The sequence below is a fragment of the Lindgomyces ingoldianus genome (genome assembly GCF_010093535.1).
Source record: "Lindgomyces ingoldianus strain ATCC 200398 unplaced genomic scaffold BDR25scaffold_3, whole genome shotgun sequence".
In the NCBI taxonomy this organism is placed as follows: domain Eukaryota; kingdom Fungi; phylum Ascomycota; class Dothideomycetes; order Pleosporales; family Lindgomycetaceae; genus Lindgomyces; species Lindgomyces ingoldianus.
The window spans coordinates 599877-618684 of record NW_022985164.1 but is presented as its reverse complement, the minus strand read 5'-3'; the positions used below and the strand labels follow the sequence as shown (position 1 = coordinate 618684).

At 51.1% G+C, this 18808-nt stretch overlaps 7 protein-coding genes across 7 annotated transcripts; 4 read left to right on the top strand and 3 right to left on the bottom strand.

Moving 5' to 3' along the window:
- Positions 1 to 17: 17 nt before the first annotated feature.
- On the top strand, positions 18 to 683 carry BDR25DRAFT_300379 (uncharacterized protein). The gene is made up of 3 exons (XM_033689359.1): positions 18 to 74; positions 132 to 212; positions 317 to 683. Exons 1-3 carry the CDS (start codon positions 72 to 74, stop codon positions 494 to 496), a joined length of 264 nt encoding a protein of 87 aa, XP_033553162.1. The 5' UTR covers positions 18 to 71; the 3' UTR covers positions 497 to 683.
- Positions 519 to 4712, bottom strand: BDR25DRAFT_339375 (WD and tetratricopeptide repeat-containing protein). Its single transcript, XM_033693378.1, has 5 exons — positions 4385 to 4712; positions 1651 to 4319; positions 1250 to 1602; positions 1020 to 1139; positions 519 to 967 (listed from the first exon to the last, which is right to left on the bottom strand). Exons 1-5 carry the CDS (start codon positions 4543 to 4545, stop codon positions 959 to 961), a joined length of 3312 nt encoding a protein of 1103 aa, XP_033553161.1. The 5' UTR covers positions 4546 to 4712; the 3' UTR covers positions 519 to 958.
- Positions 4713 to 5162: 450 nt separating this feature from the next.
- BDR25DRAFT_375203 (uncharacterized protein) lies at positions 5163 to 6645 on the bottom strand. The gene has a single exon (XM_033697374.1). It carries the CDS (start codon positions 6630 to 6632, stop codon positions 5448 to 5450), a length of 1185 nt encoding a protein of 394 aa, XP_033553160.1. The 5' UTR covers positions 6633 to 6645; the 3' UTR covers positions 5163 to 5447.
- A 463-nt stretch (positions 6646 to 7108) lies between these two features.
- BDR25DRAFT_375199 (Pkinase-domain-containing protein) lies at positions 7109 to 9049 on the top strand (the record flags this gene model as incomplete). Its single annotated transcript, XM_033697372.1, has 3 exons — positions 7109 to 7126; positions 7480 to 7761; positions 7809 to 9049. 3 exons carry the CDS (start codon positions 7109 to 7111, stop codon positions 8727 to 8729), a joined length of 1221 nt encoding a protein of 406 aa, XP_033553159.1. The 3' UTR covers positions 8730 to 9049.
- A 1089-nt stretch (positions 9050 to 10138) lies between these two features.
- Positions 10139 to 11344, top strand: BDR25DRAFT_375197 (catalase protein-like protein). Its single transcript, XM_033697371.1, has 2 exons — positions 10139 to 10350; positions 10430 to 11344. Exons 1-2 carry the CDS (start codon positions 10254 to 10256, stop codon positions 11272 to 11274), a joined length of 942 nt encoding a protein of 313 aa, XP_033553158.1. The 5' UTR covers positions 10139 to 10253; the 3' UTR covers positions 11275 to 11344.
- A 170-nt stretch (positions 11345 to 11514) lies between these two features.
- On the bottom strand, positions 11515 to 14509 carry BDR25DRAFT_349414 (uncharacterized protein; the record flags this gene model as incomplete). The annotated part of the gene is made up of 20 exons (XM_033694548.1): positions 11515 to 11573; positions 11680 to 11849; positions 11893 to 11949; positions 12018 to 12059; positions 12123 to 12220; positions 12255 to 12365; positions 12395 to 12534; positions 12606 to 12733; positions 12769 to 12913; positions 12943 to 13007; positions 13043 to 13073; positions 13109 to 13247; positions 13280 to 13310; positions 13350 to 13412; positions 13472 to 13871; positions 13910 to 13962; positions 14003 to 14148; positions 14178 to 14312; positions 14352 to 14382; positions 14421 to 14509. The coding sequence occupies 20 exons, from the start codon at positions 14507 to 14509 to the stop codon at positions 11515 to 11517; spliced, it is 2133 nt and encodes a 710-aa protein (XP_033553157.1).
- A 1260-nt stretch (positions 14510 to 15769) lies between these two features.
- BDR25DRAFT_65175 (uncharacterized protein) lies at positions 15770 to 17905 on the top strand. The gene is made up of 4 exons (XM_033698876.1): positions 15770 to 16347; positions 16395 to 16571; positions 16626 to 16690; positions 16740 to 17905. The coding sequence occupies exons 1-4, from the start codon at positions 16051 to 16053 to the stop codon at positions 17701 to 17703; spliced, it is 1503 nt and encodes a 500-aa protein (XP_033553156.1). The 5' UTR covers positions 15770 to 16050; the 3' UTR covers positions 17704 to 17905.
- The last annotated feature ends 903 nt before the right edge of the window (positions 17906 to 18808 follow it).

Genomic DNA, 18808 nt, shown 5'->3' with positions numbered 1-18808 from the left:
GCTTTCACGAAACGTGATCAGCTCCGGCGCCTGCTTTACCTTCGCTTCACTCCTTCGCAAAACAATTCAAGATGGTGAGACGCGCAGAATACCGTATTCGGAGGATAATGGTGGCTCTAATACAATCCCAGTTTGACCACCTCATCGGCCTCAGTATGCTGATCGCAGCATCCGCCGTCTTCGTATACTACACTATCTGGACCTTGTTTATGGTACTGCCCCCATCTACGTCCCAATTAAACATTGCTCTACTATCATATGTCTTCCATATAACTGGGTCACATCTCTATGTCCATGACTAATCGTTCAACCCAAGCCTTTCGTCGACGAGGTCCATCCGCTCCACTCCCTCTTTCCACCCCGCGTCTGGGCAATCCGCATTCCCGTCATCCTCATCATTCTCTTCACCACCGTCGTGGGGAGCTTCCTCTCAGTCGTTATGATAAGGAGCAACAGGAAGAAAGCGCTCAAGGCAAAACAGAAGAAGGCGAGCTGAAGGGGACACGTTGCAAGGGGTTCTTTCGGAGCAAGCATGTTGGTCTGCGCATTCTGGGCGTTTGCCATTGGACAGGCTTCATACTTGTATCATTTGACTCTGCGCTGGTAATCTCGTGGGCGAGAACGACGTGGCATGTTCGACTAGCAAGAATTACTCAAATACTAGGCCGTCTAATTTCCTGAAAGTAGTCCTTTGCCCTGTGTCCAAAGTTGATCATTCAGATATTAATCATGTTATAGATTCTGTATGTTGATTCGCGATGCTAGCAATCTGAGCGGAGGAGATTTACGCTGACAGCAACTGTCGACTAGAAGTCCATATGACAGACCCCTAAAGCTTTTCCTCTAATTGATTCCGTAAGCCCTTTTTGAGTTAACATGCCGTAATGAGTGGTGAAGGCCATAAAGCGGGATATACAGGCCAAAGGAGTGGACCATAAGAGAGTCATGCCGGCGGTCTCTACATTGTCTAGAATAGTATTAGCTCGTGGTCTGATCAAAACGTCCAGCTCAATTCGTACCGTGCAAACATCATCGTTATTGATGAAAATCGTTCCACCCTCTTCTCCATCTTCGTCTTCCTCGCCGCCAATATGCGAATGTGCATGAATTCGCTGGGCTAGTTGAGCAAGTAGGGCTCTCTACAAAGAAAATGTGTTAGTAAATTGTCTCAGCAACCAAGTTCCACTCAACAGTCAACAGTCTGCTAGAGTCCATACTCTTCTCTAGAGGAAATAGAAGGGGAACTAGCCGTTATAAAGGCATCATTTCTACCGCCTTTCCTCTCCATGTCATTTTGACTCGTAATCTGGTACTGCTTATGCATGCGCTTCTTGCTACTAAGACCATTTAGAGCAACTTCATCATCATCGCTAGCATCTTGTGGTTCTTGGGAAGAGCCATTGGGGACTGCAGGCTCAGAAGTTGGAGATGCGGACGCACTCCTCCATCTCCTCCGAGCATAGCCGAGAGTCGAGAAGCCTGGGTCCACAGAGTGGACTCCAATGCCTTTGCGAGCATTCCGCTGTTCCTGGGCATCGGGTGAGAATATCTTGATTGTATGGTCGATACCGGAGACCGCCATAGTAGGCTCATAGGGGTGACCTATGAAATGTTAGAAGCTCGCCAGACAAATTATCACAGAATACTGACCTTGTACCACATTAACAGTCTCCCCATCCCCTTCCAGGATGTTAAGGAGCTGTGAGGTCTTCCTATCCCAAATGAAGACGTGGCCAGAATCGCTTCCGCTCACGACATACTCGTCCTGGAGGCCAAAGAAGTTAACATCCTTGACTGTCCGAACATTACAGTGACCGGTATATGTCCGCGTATGGGAAGAGCATGGGATTTCTGATTCGACTCGCTCCCTTAGGCGACTTCGATCAAAGTCTGACCGCCACAAAATACGCCCACTTCGCGTGCGTGAGAGTCCATGAGCGTCCACGTCCGCCTCTTCATCTTCATCTTCATCTTCGTCAGGATCAATATCGCCGTCGGAATCGTCATCATCTTCATCTTCATCAGTGTCGCCGACGGCATGCTCTCTGGAATGCGTTGCCGACATATTTGATACCCCCTGGCTTGACGAAGCAGTTTCGTATGACCCTGAAGCTTCTGGTGACTGCTCGCTTGACTGCTCTGCCCAAGCCCGGCTAACTAGCTCGGCGTCTGCTACAGCATCATCCTCTTCAAGGGGATCGACATCTTCTTGCCGCTCCCTTAAAATCTTTTCTTCCGCTTTAGTGCTTGAATCTGCGAGTCCAAGACCACCGAAAGAGCGATCCACAAATATGAATCTTATGTCTTTGCTAGCATTCAAGAGAACCCCTCGTCCTACTTTGAAGGCCCATTGACTAATGGCATTTTTTCGATCCTGAACGTTGTGTTGTGCACTTGATGACTCGGAAGCAGGAATTACGGCACCAGTCAGATCAGCAAATGGCATCTTCAACGCACGCGCAAAGGCGATTACGGCTGCCTTCTCAGAGGAAAATAATACCCTTGTGTCGTCTCTTTCGAAGCGAGACACATCGACATCCACGATTGGATTTTCGCTCGCTAATTGGAGGAGATAAGGAATAAGCTCATCGTCAACGGCATCGACGTCGGCATCTGGACCGATCGGGAGGCGGGGAGTACTACTTCGACTTGAAAAGCCTTCGACAAGAGCCCCGAGGCCGCTATCCAACCATAGCAGGATTGCTTTCAGGAAGTCATATCCGAACTGCTCGTGTCGTGGGAGGGGGCGCTCGTTCGGCGCTGGTTGTTGGATTGAGGAAAAGTATTGAGAGATGAGAGCAGTAGCGTTGCCTCCAGTACGAAGTTGGCCACCTAGCACTCGAGCAAGTGTTCCCGCTACCTGGATAAACCTTCGCGTGGCAGCACGCCCATCGCGTAATTTATTTTGTAACGCCACATCTACTTCGTTCGGATTAATGGGGTACCGCCAGGTCCTTGAGATGTCGTCGACCTCTGGTATGATTGATGCAGCGAGGCCAAGAACTGACGTGAAATTGTTTCTATGGCTAGAGGGACCGGAAGTGGAGTCAGCTGGTGTAGCCCAATTGAGAGCAAACATCTGCTTCTGGATCCTGACGGCGGCCCTTGCAATTCGGAAATGATCTGAATCAGGCAGAACCGTGTGCTGGATCTCCGAAGGAGGGCTCCGTGGCTGACCTGGCGGCTCGATGCGTATCTCCTCGCTCTGTCCATTTCCATAATTCACCCTTAATGACAGCTGCTCGTGGATATCCGAGACGGAGCCGCGAGAACTCTCTGTACGTTGACGGGATCCAGCCCTCTCCGCCGCTTCTTCAGACAAGAGATTCGACTTTGTACGTTTTCGTTTGTGACCTTTGTCCTTCACCCTGTGCTTTGGATCCCCATTTGTTACCTTGGTTGGGGTAATTTCCTCGCTGGCATCGGGGCTTCGTAGAAGGTCAAAGCTATAGATCCAGTCACCTGACCAGCTAACTACCATTTCGTTCGGATTTGCATCGCTGATCTTGCAAGCAGTGATGTGACCATTATCGGCCCGTCGCATGCGCTTTCGACCGTTGGGCGCAAATTTACGAACGCACTGCGTTGCCTTACCGAACAGCTCACCTTCATGGTCACTCCAGTTGCTTGGACTAGAAAGTTTGGTGCCCCTCTCCCTTAATTTGTCTCTACCTAGCATTCGACGGTCATGAAGGAAGCAGTGCAGATGGGCTCCGCCAAGGGCAATGTAGTGTGGCTGAGAAGGGGAACACGAGACGGTGTTGATATCTAAGTGGTAGCGGCTGTAGGAGATGAGAGGTGGCGGAACGCTGTCCGAAGCTTCAGCATCAGCCGCCCATCGGGGCACCATACTGTCTTTCGGGGCTGGATATGTCTTCGATGGCTGCCGGATATCCCACTGTCGTACGTCGCCATCCTCTGAACATGTCAAGAAATAAAAGGGATTGTCTTCGGTCACGATCCGCTTCACAGTGTCGCTGTGCGACCGGAAGGCCTTGGCGTTTGTGTCTCCTTCGGTCAGAGTGACACCGTTCGTAGCACCATTTATTCCCGTTCGGCGCCTTCCGGAAGAAGACGAGCCCAAGGCAGAATGGCCGGAGTATTCGATGTCGAATATTCGGACATCATCGGTGGCTGAGACAATGGTTCTGTCGTTAGAGTAGGGCATGAACTTCACTGAGAAGATGTTGGAGCTATGGCCGGTCACTATCGACGTCGTGAGATTGAACTGAGAGTTCGATGACTCAGGGTGGTACGAGTGGATGTTGATGCGGTGGTCGTCGGAGCCAGAGGCTAGCAGTCGGCCAGACCTAGACCAACTGCAGCAGCAAGTCAGTCTGTGAACTTGAACGATTGAGGGGATGCAGGACGGGGAGACTCGTACCACAAAGCGTTCACACAGCCATTATGTCCCTCCAGTTCGTTGACAATATCCATGTCCTCTACCCATTGTCGGTCGCCATATATTCCTCGAACGCTGGAATATCGCTTGCGATCTTGACCGATCTCCCGCCGCAGCAGGCGGTCGTAGACGGTGTGCTTCATCGTTACTCCCGCACAAGCGTCGAGTATGGGCGAAGTGTCGTTTCGAAGGTGCAAGGGGGAGGGGTATAAAAAAAAGGTGCAAGAGCGAATGAGGCAAACAAGCAACGAGGATGGACCGGGTCACAGCGGCGAGCTTGCCGCAGTGTAAAGAAAGTTTCAGTCAGGCAGTCTCGTGAGGTTCGGACTTCTGTGGAATGTCCTCGCTCGCATTGCGGCTCTTTCAAAGTCGGCCCACGGGTGCTGCACGATTCACTGGTGGTGTCGTGGGGGGTAGAAGAGGCAGAGGTTCAATGGGCTTTGTGGTGTTCCGTCATCTGCTACCTTTCTCCACCGCCCTCTCCGAGCTCCGTCCAAAGCTTGTCCTGAGCTCCTCGCGCCAAGACACCCCTCACGTGGGTGCCCATTCACCTCCATGTGAATCCGCAGACTGTTTTGACGCTTCGCAAATGGGGAGCATTCATTACATTCACTTTTTGTCTATCATCCCAGGAGTCCGACATCATGCAGCCCTTCAGCCAGCGGCGCCGCTGCAAGCCACACAGGGATCACCCGGTCACAAGTATTCCGGTGGCAGGACCAGCACTGCATCGTCCCGAAACATGTGTCAGCATCTTCCGATGGACATCACTGCAATTGCTCGCCCTGCCAAATCTTGCAAATCCCACTGGCTATTGCGGGGTTCTTTTGTTTCCTCTCCTTAGCGAAGTGGACAACACTACCGATAATGAAAACACAGAACAACACAGTCCTCTCCCCTTCTGTAATCGAAGCACACTGCTCCTCCATGGCTTGTGTAACATTGTAGAGTAGAGCCCATCCGCTTGACGATCACATCGATAATGGTGGCACTTGACGCGCTGGTCACTCCAGGGCATTCCATAGCTCTGGACCCGGCCCAATACTCAACACTCTCCTACTCGTGACAAGCTCAATGCATGGAGCCTAGAGAGCACCTCGGTATAGTCGTGAAGGTGAGCATTACTTTGGGGAGTAAGCGTTGGCGAAGAATTCGACGTCCGGTAGAGTTCCGTCTGTAGGACGATGGCCCAAGATTCAGATAGTTCCTTCTCGTAAGGCGACTTTGGCATCTGCTCCGCAAGCTGGTCGAGTTTCTGCATGGCCTGCTCGGCGCGGTTTACGAGAGTGTCCAAAAGAGTAGATCCAAATTCCTTGTCTTCTTCAGTCTTAGCTCCACCCTGCTTGTCCATGCGAAAGCTGCTAAGCCCGCGCAGAAAGCATTCCACCTGAGCCAACTCGACCCGCGCGTGGACTTCGGCGAGGCTGCCAAGTAGAAGGCCGTGGACGCGAATAAGTTGCGGCACTGTATTCCTGAGCCTTCGAAGTTCAGCCCTGCGCCGCCGGAACTGCCAGACTGGATGATCTTTGGCCAAAGATTCGATAGGATGTCCCAAGGAACGAGAGTCGACAGCCTCTAACTTGTGTTTACTCGGGATAATGAGCGATTTGGAGCTAGCTGATTTGTGTAGCCCCGTAAGCGGCCGCAAAAGGGAATAGGAATATTCTCGGTTCCCAGACTGTAGGAAAGTGCTGAGGGACTTCATCCGTTCGATTTCGCACTGAGCGAGTTGCACCTTTTCGCAAAAGCTTCGTTCAGCCTCTTGAAAAACCCAGACCGACGCCGAAGAAATGTCATCTGGCAGAATATTGCCAGTGAAGCTACCGATCGAGTCGTTCTGCCTCCGCGCGTCTGAGCCACCGCGTAGGCATGGAACAGAGTAGTCGATACCTGAAAGATGGCCATCGAGGAATGAGTGGCAGAGAGCCCCATGCCAGAGAGGGGCGCTCTCTCCGGCAGCCACAGTATCAGTATCAGATATACCCTCTAACCAGAGTGTCCGATCACTACCATTGCGGGTGAACGGGGGCCAAGGCTTGCGTGATCGGGATTCCATGCCTTCCATCATGGCTTGATGGAATGACCGTAGGCAGGGGAGCGAATCCCGTCTAGCTCGATGAACGACCATGGTTCCGGTAGAAGAAACGCGGATTAGAGACAGAGGAGGGCTGGGAAGTGAATCTGATTGACCTGGGCTCGAAAGCGGCCCCAAGCCAGGCAAGAACGGCATTGAGAAATAAGCGAGAGGATTGATGCGGGCGTTAATTGATTTGTTATTTGATAGTGATAGTAGCAAAGCGAAAGGGCATGAATTGGGAGATAAACTTGATTGAGTAGTGAGGCTTCTGACAAGTTGACCCAGCCCCCCAACCATACGGAAATGAAAATGGGAATAGCGAGCTACATTCACCCCTTCCTAAGAATACTCTATACAGAGGGCCTTCCTGTTATGAACGAGAGAGGTTTTGTCAGGAATCTACTCACTCGATCTTACCTTGGTCGATCTTCTACATGGTATCACATTGCATGGACTACAATCAGGGTAGGGTTTATCCGCTAAAATCCCCGCTGGAATGAGACAGAAGGCCATCAGGATGCAAATTTCTGTCCTAAACTACTCCGATCATGTTCCACCTTGGATGAAAAGAAGTGCCAGTACGGATATTCCTGGCTCACAGGTGGGCGTTTATAGCCTCTCAAACAAATATGGACAGACAGCAAGTCGTGGGAGGACCAACGCACGTGGTCCTCTCTGTGGAGATTCTCACAGTCCCGGGCCACTTAAGGCTAGAAATGGAAGATTGAAGTGAATGGACGTGAGGATTACGATAGACGGTTGGGTGAGGCGGAAGCGCGAGGTCAGGCGCCCGACCTGCCTCTTGCCGCCGGTGTCACCCAGGCCCAGCTTGGAACGATGGATGACTCATTCACGGACTAAGTTAAACTCGCAAGCGCCCGAGAGACCGTCGCCTTGTCTACGTCTATATAACAGACGCCACGCGCTATAGGGAACTTGTGGCCCTCAACAGCACCCGCTCCACACCAGCAAAACGGCGCAACCAAATTCCTCCCCCGAGCCATCTCGGTCAAACACCCCGCCTCCGCAAGCGAAACTGCATATCGCTAATCAGCTGACCACCGCAAGCGCCATCCTTTGGGATCCCAAGTACACCAGCCGTCCGCAGCCAGGCAAGCTCAGGCCTACGCACGCCGGCACCCTTTCCGTTGCCAACCGTACCGACTCGTCCATCTCAGTGAAAAACTTAGGAGGCGGTCGAACCGTGCCCATCATGGATAACAGGAGGCATCCAAGCTCCTTCCAGCAGCTGGAGAAGCTGGGAGAGGGTACATACGCCACAGCAAGTCCCGTCGCCTCATTCTATAGAGACATGCTGACCGTGTGCAGGTTTTCAAAGGCCGCAACCGGCAGACCGGCGAGCTCGTTGCTCTGAAAGAGATCCACCTTGACTCAGAGGAGGGCACCCCTTCTACCGCCATTCGCGAGATTTCGTTGATGAAAGAGCTCAAGCACGAGAACATTGTCCTTCTCCATGATGTTATCCATACCGAGAACAAACTCATGCTGGTGTTCGAGTTCATGGACAGAGACCTGAAGCGATACATGGATTCACGCGGGGATAGAGGTGCTTTGGACCCGCCAACCATCAAGTCCTTCATGTATCAGCTTCTCCGGGGAATCGCCTTCTGCCACGATAACCGCGTGCTCCACCGCGACCTCAAGCCTCAGAACCTTCTCATCAACACCCGCGGTCAACTCAAGCTAGCCGACTTTGGGCTTGCCCGAGCCTTTGGCATTCCTGTCAATACCTTCTCAAACGAAGTCGTCACGCTATGGTACCGTGCTCCGGATGTCCTGTTGGGAAGCAGGACGTACAGCACCAGCATCGACATCTGGTCCGCAGGCTGCATCATGGCTGAGATGTACACTGGCCGACCACTCTTCCCTGGGACCACAAACGAGGATCAGTTGCAGAAGATCTTCCGCTTGATGGGCACGCCATCGGAACGGTCATGGCCGGGAATCTCGCAATTCCCCGAGTACAAGGGCAACTTCCATGTCTTCGCAACCCAGGACCTCCGCCTCATCCTGCCCCAAATCGATCAGCTCGGAATAAACCTTCTCGGCCAGATGCTCCAACTGCGGCCAGAAATGAGGATATCCGCACAGCAGGCACTACTACATCCGTGGTTCAACGATCTGCCCCAGCGGCAGCAGCAGCATGCTCAGACTATGGCAACGGCACAAGTTCATGCACAGCAAGCACAGATGGCCAGTGGCTATCCGCTTCAAGCAGGTGCTTACTGAGCTGAAGCCCTTCGCCAATAGTCTGCCATTCTCAGAGTGCTGATACGATGTCGTAGCTTCCGCTCCCTTTAGGGCTCCCTTTCCGCCCATACCCCCCTACAACCCATACAACCTTTACCTACCTCCTCCAATGCTCTACGTAGTAGCACCTTCACCGCCCCTTGGTCTATATCAGCCGCAATATAATTCGCAGCCTTTTCCATCGACGGATCCTAGTCAATCATCTTCTGTATGCCCTGTGGAGGAGCCCCAAGGCAGCGGAGTCAACACTCAACTTGCATGTCCTACGACTTCGACTGAACTTTGCATTGTTAATTCCGAGGTCTACACCAATCTAATCAATCCAGATTATCATTCCGAAGCACAGAGCCCTTATCGGGATTCTAGCCCGAATGTTTATGGCCCCTACGACCCACCTGCGAATGGCACTTAAAACAGTTTTCATTGGTTTCGTCGACATGGATAAGTTAGCGTGCTAGCGATGCAAAGGCTGGCATTTCCTCCCTGTATGTACCGATGCTTCAGAACCGATGGCGGTTCGTGTGTTTCTGGGTGTTCACTAGGCTTTGTTTTTCCTTTGATTTGTCTTGTCTGCCACGCACAAGAGAGCACGTTTTAATGTGAAGTGCAGAGACCGCTATGGTGCTTGGTACATTCCATTCCGTCGGTATTCTTATTTCTTCTAAAACAAAATTCCGAGAGGCAAATGAAAGGTTTAATACCAAGGCTCCGTCTTTGAGCAGTTTACGATATGGGATGTCTCGAATTCTACATCTACACAAGTCATTCACTCCTGCTTAACCTACATGCAGAATTCCAAATACCTTTCCCATCCTAAAAACAACGGCACAACATTCCGAGTCTAAGCCTCTTCGAATCACGCCTTCAGCCTCAAACCCTCCACCTAACCAAACACTTTTCCCATTGCAAACCAGCCCTCCTTCCCTCCTTCCCAAATCTTCCTATTATCCAATGTTCCACAAATCTTCCAGATGATTACGCGACATGCCACAAGCCCCTGTCTCTTCCGTCAATCTCGCCTTTCAGCGCAAAACGAGGACGTGCGTGCGGGATGGATGTTAGTCAGACGCTGTCATCCTGTGTTGGGGTTGTGGTGGATTGTGGAATGGCCAATGAGCGTGAGGATGTTTGGATGGCTGCGGGCTTAGGTACCTTGGCTTATGCAAGGAGTCCAGTCCGAAGATAGCCTGCGGGCGGGCGATGGAGGGGTTGGCGGGACATGCTTTGTTCGTGATTACTGTACAGCTAGAGATTTGGTCAGTCGCGATAGTTCAAGGGGATGGCGAAATTTTAGGTGCGCGACTGGAAGAGGGGTATGGGAATGTATATATGTATGGGATCAGAACGTGGGAGCTACAGATCTTGATTTTAGAGCTGTGTTCAATTTGTTGAAAGTTTGGAAGTTGGTTACTTCTACTGTATTATCATCAATTTGACCAATTGCCCACTTTACCATTTGGAAATAGCTAAGCTGTAGAGACGAGAAGAAATTGGACAGTAGCAATGCCTTTCTCAGACAACGCGAAGATATTGGAAACAAGTAAAGGTCTCGTAGATGCATTGAGAGCTGGTGCAGGCAAACATCCCGGATTCAGACCTGGTAAGCCCAATAACTCATCCCTAACCATCCGCTCTGTGTGCACTCTCCTTAACAGCCTCATACTAACCTATCTCCCCAGCCCACGCTAAAGGCCACCTCCTAACCGGGACCTTCGCTCCCTCCCCCTCAGCCTCTGCCCTCACATCCGCTCCCCACTTCAACGCACCTTCAACCCCCATCACAGTCCGCTTCTCCTCCTCCACCGGTATCCCCTCAATCTCTGACACCGACCCCAACGCCAACCCCCGGGGCATTGCCATCCGTTTCAATCTCCCCTCCACGGACGGCAAACGACACCACACCGACATCATCGCCCATTCCACAAAATACTTCCCGACGCGCACAGGTGCCGAATTCCTCGAATTCCTTACAGCTGCCGGTAGTGGAAATCCCGAAGCCGTACCCGAGTTTTTAGGTCGACATCCAGAGACAGTACGGTTTTTGCAGGACCCGAAACCTAGTCCCGTCAGCTTCGCCACAGAGACGTTCTTCGGCGTGAATGCATTTAAGTTTGTGAAAGACGGGAAGACGACGTTTTTGCGCTACCGCGTCGTGCCTGTTGCTGGGTTGCAGACGCTGTCTGCGGAAGAAACGGCCGCGCAGTCACCGAATTACCTTTTTGACGAGCTGCCGAAGCGTGTTGAGGCTGGGCAGGTTGAGTTTAAGCTTGTTGCGCAGATTGCGGAGGAGGGGGATGTTACGGATAATGCGACGGTGTTATGGCCCGAGGAGAGGAAAATTGTAGAGCTTGGGACGGTGACGATTGAGAAGGTGGTCCCGGATGAGGAGAGCTTGAAGGAGCAGAAGCACGCGATTTTTGATCCGATTCCAAGGGTAGAGGGAATTGAGGAGAGTGATGATCCATTGTTGGAGGTCAGGGCTAATGTGTATCTTGTCAGTGGACGGCAGAGGAGGGGGGCGTAGAAAGATGGCTCGGAGGAAGAGCGGATTGCGAAAGAAAGATTTTGCATTTGTAGGGAAAAGAATGGGTTCTGTAGAATATTCGTTTTATGGCCTTGAATAGCAACGTCAATTGGGTGAACTTTGACCTCGTGAAATGCTTGTTGAAATGAAAGCTTATGTTCATTGACTTGAGACCTTCATCGGATGAAAATTGCGAAGAGAAAAGAGCAAGTATAGAAACAATCAACCCGTTGCAGATATTTATCGAAACTTCGACTTGATCAAATTGAAAATATGCTGATTCATCATGATGATGGCGACTCGGAATCTTTGAGGTGATATTATTGTAAACTGTACGTTTTCTGGCTAGAATAAATAGTAGATAATAAGGAGCTTTAGCCTATGAGATCTCAGTTAACCTTCAACCTTCTCCGCGTAGCAGCGGAATAGACTCGTCAGTGGAGCGTACCAAACTTGCGGCCCTCTTGGAATCCTCTACGTGGTCCCTGGACGCTATCAAAGCGCTATACAGTTCCTGGAGAGACAGGGAAAGCCTCAGGAGGCCTTCTTTGTCCCCGAGACATCTGGGGTTACCGCTAGGTGTGGCAGAATCTAATCTAATTAAGTATTGAGGTCTACGTGGTAGCTTTCTTTGTTGATTGAAGCCACTTTCGAGATCCCATGAGACTAAGGATGCTAAAAGAGCGCGTGTCATTCAACTATTCCTAAAGTATCGGCTCCTTTGAAAGCCACAACTAGAAGACTTCTCTTCCGTTTGGGAATTGCTATTTAACCTTAGGCCACCGCTCGAGGCGCACGTGAGGAGTACGTAGAGGGACAATGAAGAACATCAGGCGATGGTCGCACACTCCCAATACGTCGACTCGTCTAGATCAACCTGCTCGCCCATGACCGCCTCATATTTCAGGTACGTCTCATAACGCCGCGGGCTAAGGCGGTGATAATTCTGTAAGTAGTTAATCATGGAGCCGTTGGTGGACTGATAATGCTGCTAGGGCTTCATGCAGGTGACCACTTGGTTGAGAAAAATGCCATGCGATTGCGCAGTGAACGCCTCTCGTGAAGCCACCCGCACTATCGATACCCCGCCGCTAGGTGAGATTTGAAACAGTTAAGAGACGTCAGGGACAGAGTCATGGCGGGGTCGCCGAGTCGAGCCATGCTGAGAATGTGACGAGTTAAAAATCTGCATGCTCACTGCCTGGATAAATGGCTTGAAACGCAGGATGGTGTTGCTGGGCCTATTGTTGGTCACAGTTGCTGAGCTGCAAGAAAAGAACCCAAAATGCTGCTGTTTGGGCCTTAGATAAGAAGTGTTGATGAAGGCTGACGCATTGAATTGCGCAATTTCTTCTTGTCTGATGACGGTGATGGAGCTTGAAAGCTGGAGGCGAGACTGCAGCTCGACACGTTGGAGCTTAGGCCTCTAAATGGTCTGATGGTTGTTTCCAGAAGTCGCCTACGTGCGGGTGCAGGTCCTCGTGCTTCGGTTACGCATCATTGGCCCACTTCCACCTCAATTTTGAGCTGTGTTCCCCTCCTTTCTCCAGTGATCTTCCTCTCCCATGACCTTTTCCAACGCCATCTGCAATGCCTTTAGCAAGGTGCTGCAGAAAATTTCGAGACCAACTTGTTAAGGCTGCATTGCGTTTCGTCCCTGACTCTCACACCTCATGAGTTCTCTAAGATCCCAAGACGAGCCTAGAATTGGCGATGAGGAGAACGCAGTTGAGCTCACTCATGCAGAGGTAACTTCTAGGTTTGGGACGCCGAGATTTTGAAGATCCTTAGCCTCGGAGCTGGTCAGCGCTGATGGTTCTTTACAGAGGTTGACGTTGAGTTGCTGTCTCGCCGGGGCAATGAAAATGAACGAGAGAGCCGTTGTCTTGAGATATCCTGCGGTAGTGCAGTCCATGACTCCTCATCTTGAAGAACTCTCGTGGAGCCGAAGCACGCCGGGAGCTAACGTTAGACTGCCGAGATTCGGCCAGCGAGTCAGTCTGACAATTGATCGCCTCTCCACATCTTCGTGATGGCTGGAGATGTGTGACGAACGCTGGCGAGTCAGAGAGAACGTCCCCGGTTGGCGCCGCTCTATCCACGTGGAGAGGAGCTCAGACACGGCGATAAGTGTGATGCTATCGATTGCATGCGAAAGATAGGTTCACTAACGTGCTAGTTGTTGACATCTCGAGACAGGCTTAGGACGTGACATTGGTTGCATGAAAGCAACTTTCCTTCATTCAGTTGACCGCTACTCTCGAGGTATCTTGCCGGAACCCGCCGAGGCAAGGTTTGTTTCTGACTGGCTCGCGTCCGGTTATTTAGCAGCGCGTCCTCGATAGAGGTCTTCCAATGCCACTCCGTGATCCTTTGAGCAAGACGCCGCACCAACGCATTGAAGCAACAGTTACTTCCAGGGTGTACCTGGTGTTGGCGCAAATTTTTTGAGTCGTTCAGGTACCCGAAGTCATTGAAGGACAAGTTTTGTAGTGGAATTGATGCCACTTTCTCCGTAAGAAAGACGTAAGAAATCCCCGGCTCCGATGCAGCCCCGCGATCCGAACAAGCCTCGAGAAGCATGATCCAGGAAAAGGCTGACAGCAGATTGGCCCTGACAAGGCAGCCACGAGACTTATCAAGGGCCCGTTCCAATAATCACGAATTGGCGACGGTGTGACACCCGGTCTATTTCTCGTGCATGATAATTACCTATTTTTGAGATGACAGGCGAATCGTAGACGCCGAAGACGAGGAGCCGGACGCTGCAAGATAGAAGCTATGTAGACTTCTTTGTTCAACACTCCTTTCTGGCCCCATCTTATCTTTGTCCTTGTTGAGACTGTTTTGTGGGCTGCTTACTGGTGATCGAGGCTTTAAGTGGAGAATGATCTAAGTCTCACATCGAAGATAACGGGACGGCCCTCCCTCAATGTTATGGAGGGCGGAATCTGGCCGTGAGAGGACAGAAGTCTAAGACTTATTTCTCGTTGGAGTGCATGCTGCGAGAATAGAACCCCAGATCCGCAAGCTTGGCACTACTAAGCGTGCAGGAATGTTTTTGGTGCAACGCGAACGGTAACGGAATGGCATGGGAGCTCTGACAGGCTGCCAGGTGGTGTCCAAGAATGAGGAATAAGAGTGACTAGCTCGGTGTATTCTGAGAGGCATCGCCGGAAACGACAAAGGTGGTGGTGGCGGTCCTGAATTCCATACGAACAAGAGGGTTATTCATCCCCTTGCATCAAAGGCGGAGCATTAGCTCGTGAAATGAACGAACCCCTATTTTCCTTTCAGCCCTGCGAAAAACTTTGCCCAAAGATCAGATCATGGAGGTGGAGAACTGCTTTGAGCTGAGGTGGAGAGCGCGCGTAGGTGATCGCAAGAATAGGCACAAAAAAGCGCCTCTCGCTGGGAGTTGCCAATCATGGGCATGACGGGGCGCCATGCCTCCCAGGAGCCTGTTTCCCGACCCGTGGCATCCGAATAGACATTGCACTGCCGCCGGGGGGATGTTGTTAACAACTTGTTGGTGGTTCTGATGGCTAGACCCGCTCTTTGTCTGTGCAGGGAGATGGGTGTCAAGGACCATCATTGATGATGATGGGGGAGGTCGACGGGGCGTCTGGGATCAGAAATTGGCCATGGCCGAAACCCCTGTAAGCGTTCGCCTACCCGCAGCCCACGTTAACGAAGACAAACACCAGACGGCAGAAAGCACATCGAGGCTTGCTATTCGCAGCTAAGACAAGTTATGTCGCCCCATGTCGACAGAACTCGCCTGCACACCATCATCCTGGTGTGCTGAAATTGTCCACGCCTCTTGTCCTGCGCCAGCCCCGGCACTGAGCAACAGCATGACAGCTTACCCTGGACCACCACGTCCTGTATGCTTACCAAATTGGCATTGTACGGCTTCTGTGGCTTGCCCTGTCGATATATGTACCTCCTCAGTCATGGGGCAGTCGTGGTAGGTTACGGTTGGCCTTCTTTTTTCTCTCGCCTGTTCACTGTTCACCAGAGCCTCTGCCGTTGCGCTTCGATATAAAGCATGCGGTGCCAACGCTAGGAGAATTGACAATTCCGAATACTCCAAGCGAAGCCTTCCGTCCTCACCGCTATCCAGGTACCGAGTGTCAAGTTGTACTAGGCGGGTCGCAACTTCCTTACCCTTCTGGTGTTGTGCAACATTGCACCAAAGGGTCATCGTCATTACATTTTCTCCCTTACTTCTGCTGTACTCGAACCTAAGGAGACTCTACGCACAATTTCAAACCAATCGAGCAAGGCCTCCATTCCATGGACACTGTCGGGCTTTCGTAAGATTGCACACATTCCTCGGTCACGATCAAGGTCACGATCAAGGTCACGATCTAGGCCTTCACCACGTTGTCTCGGACTGAGACCTCTTTTTCTAACGCTAAAGGCTGCGGCTTCCTAGCACATTCTGGCCTTTATTTTCCTTGCTCACTTCGGCAAACGCGTTCATCTGCGGCTGTCCATCGAAATCTGCAAGCCGAATATCCAACAACAAACCTTACCGTCATTGCACGACATCAGTCCGGCCATTCGCCATCGTGTTTCTGTATCAATAAATATCCTTGTCGACTCTCCCGCTGTGGTATCGCCGCCGCATAGGCGCGCCTGTCTGAGAGCTTCGCGGTGACAGTCTACCTGCCGTACACGACAACTCTACCTGTATATCTAGACTTTTCCGGAATATCAAATCTGGGCTCCTACATAAGAGAACGTCGACTGCCTCTACTTCCCGTCAAGATGCCCAAGAAAACCTTGACGGCTTCCCAAATGCTGGCCCTTCAGGTGTCCGAGCGCACCATGTCGTGCATGTCACTCATAGGTTCTTTATTCATCATGGGAACCTTTCTCCGATGGCATTACTTCCGAAAACCCATCAACCGGCTGGTCTTCTACGCCTCCTTTGGCAACGTCTTGACTAACGTTGCGACCCTTATCTCGACGTCGGCCATTCCTAAGGCCGCACATCACTTTTCGAACTTGTGCGAGTTCCAGGGCATCCTCATTCAATGGTTCATGATGGCAGACTCAATCTGGGTACGTAATTATAGGCTATTTGTCTTCTATTACTAAGAGGCTCATAGGTGTTTTGCATGGCCTTTAACGTGATGTTGGTCTTTTTCTTCAATTACAACTCCCATCAACTCCGCCTCTTGGAGAAGTGGTATCTACTCTTCAGCTACGGCCTGCCTTCTCTTCCTGCGCTCGTTTATGTCGTGTTGGATCACTCAAGACCTCAACGAATCATTGGTCCAGCTACAGTAATTATTCGCAACCCTTTACTTTAAAGTGTTGGAAACTGATTCGCGCTCCAGATCTGGTGCTGGGTATCCAAAGACTTTGATTGGATGCGTATAGCTTTCTTCTATGGTCCTGTGTGGTGAGTGTGGAAGACCTTGAGCATAAAATCGTATTCTGATTATTTATAGGATCTTCATCATCTGCACAATGATGATCTATATTGTCACCGGTCGCAAAATTTTCATGAAGCGTGCACAGCTCCGGTCTTTCTCTCGACAAGCCGGCGATGCACCCCCTATCCTTACGAATCCTTTCACAGCAGCCAACATCAACAATATTGAACGCAAAACTGAAGTCCAAGTCGTTACCGAGACTATTGACTCTGACTGCACGTTTGTGCCACCCACAGGCGGGACTCCATCCCGCGATTCTTTCTCGAGCACTAGAAACCTTTCGGTAAATGTCCAAATGCCAGCACCAACTGCAGGAGCATCGTCTCGCTTCTCTCGAGTTAACTGGGGTCACTCTCCTCGAGCCTTAGTAGAGGTACAGCAGCCCCAGGAACAGATACCAAACAGCACATATACGGTGACCGTCAGCGCGGACAATCAAGTCACGGACGAGGAGCTGGGCGCACCACAGGCAATATCTACCAGCCAAGCACCCCCACATATACGCCGTACTGTGGCTATGGAAGGCAACACTGCAGCATGGGGCTACTTCAAGGTCGCCTTCCTCATGTTCGCAGCCCTGTTCATCGTCTGGGTACCCTCAACGATCAACCGAGTTCAGCAGTTCGTGGATAAAGACCATGCCATCTTTGGACTCAATCTAGCTTCTGCGCTAGTTCTTCCCTTGCAAGGCTTCTGGAATGCCATGGTCTACATGTCGACGACCTGGCCTGAGTGCAAACGTGCTATCGCAGAAGTCATGGATCGTTCTCGCAGTGCTCGACACTCTGAACCACGACCAGCCCCACGGCGAAAAGAGAGCGAACGTTCGCTTACTACCAAAGAGCACCAATATTTCGAAGGCGAGATTCCCCTCAGCGAAATGCTGAACGACGGCCCACCAACACCAGGCCTTTACACTCGCGCATCCAGCACCGAGACCATGAAAGCTTCATTGAGCTCTCAACACGAGAAGCGGTAGCTTAGGTGTGTTCGGTATTGTTGTCCTGCATTCTTGTACAACCAGGAGCATTGCAGGTCGTACTTCAGGCCCAATTCTTACATTACACTTCTATCGAAACTGGTTAGATATTATCTCGGTCTGCCAGACTCTGCATTCACGACGGTCACTCGTGATGCAGATTTGCGAGGACAAACACCAACGGCTATCAGCCGCCAGTTTCAGATTTCTTGGCCTTCAATAACGACGCTGTTTGGCTATTTTTTTTGTCATCATGTTTAAACATACTTTCACTTCCCTGCATATATTTCTGCAGCGACATATTTTCTTTGTAATCGATAGACAGCGGCAAAATGCACATGACGGATACCCAGAGGACACGGCGTTAAACAGAGAGGTTGTGACTTAGCATATACCCCATGCTATGGGCGGAAATCGGACCATGGGTGGCATCTCGGACTATTTTGGATGGACACTACAATATACAGTCAAGGCGCAATGGACTGGATGGGACGCGGTAGATTGGTGCTATCTAGCCCACGTCTCAGACTGGGGCGTTTGGGCATCGGTTTCCATAGCTGAAAATCATAAGGCGCGAGCTACATGTGCCTTGGTTATTGAGCAACATTTCACTCGTCCTACGTAGCCATGTTTGACATGTACGAGTATCAGGATGGGGGTCGTTCACGAGTGGATCATGGTACGCGAAGCTCAAACGTAATTGAAGCAGGTGGCCACTTGCGCTCGCACCTATGACAGTATCAATACGAGAGTGTCCACGATCCTGTAAATGCCTACACGTGACATGGTTCAATCAAGTCAATAGATCCAAATCTCATACCCATGTCCTCAATTACGGTTCTTTCCATCTCCTTCCACATACTCATCCAGACTTCCCGCCAAACCATGCGCCCATTAAATTTCCCAAATCTCCAAGCCAATAAATCTGCCTCCAATTTCCCATCCTTCGCGCCACGATCCCGCCAGACAAGCATTGACAGGCGGTTCAGCAACGCCATGATCCACGATCATCAGCCATTCTTAGCCACTTGGCCATGATTTTCCCGTCTCATGGCCGCCCCCCTTTTCTCTTTTCCTTGGGAATGGGAATTTCGGTAATCGTGGA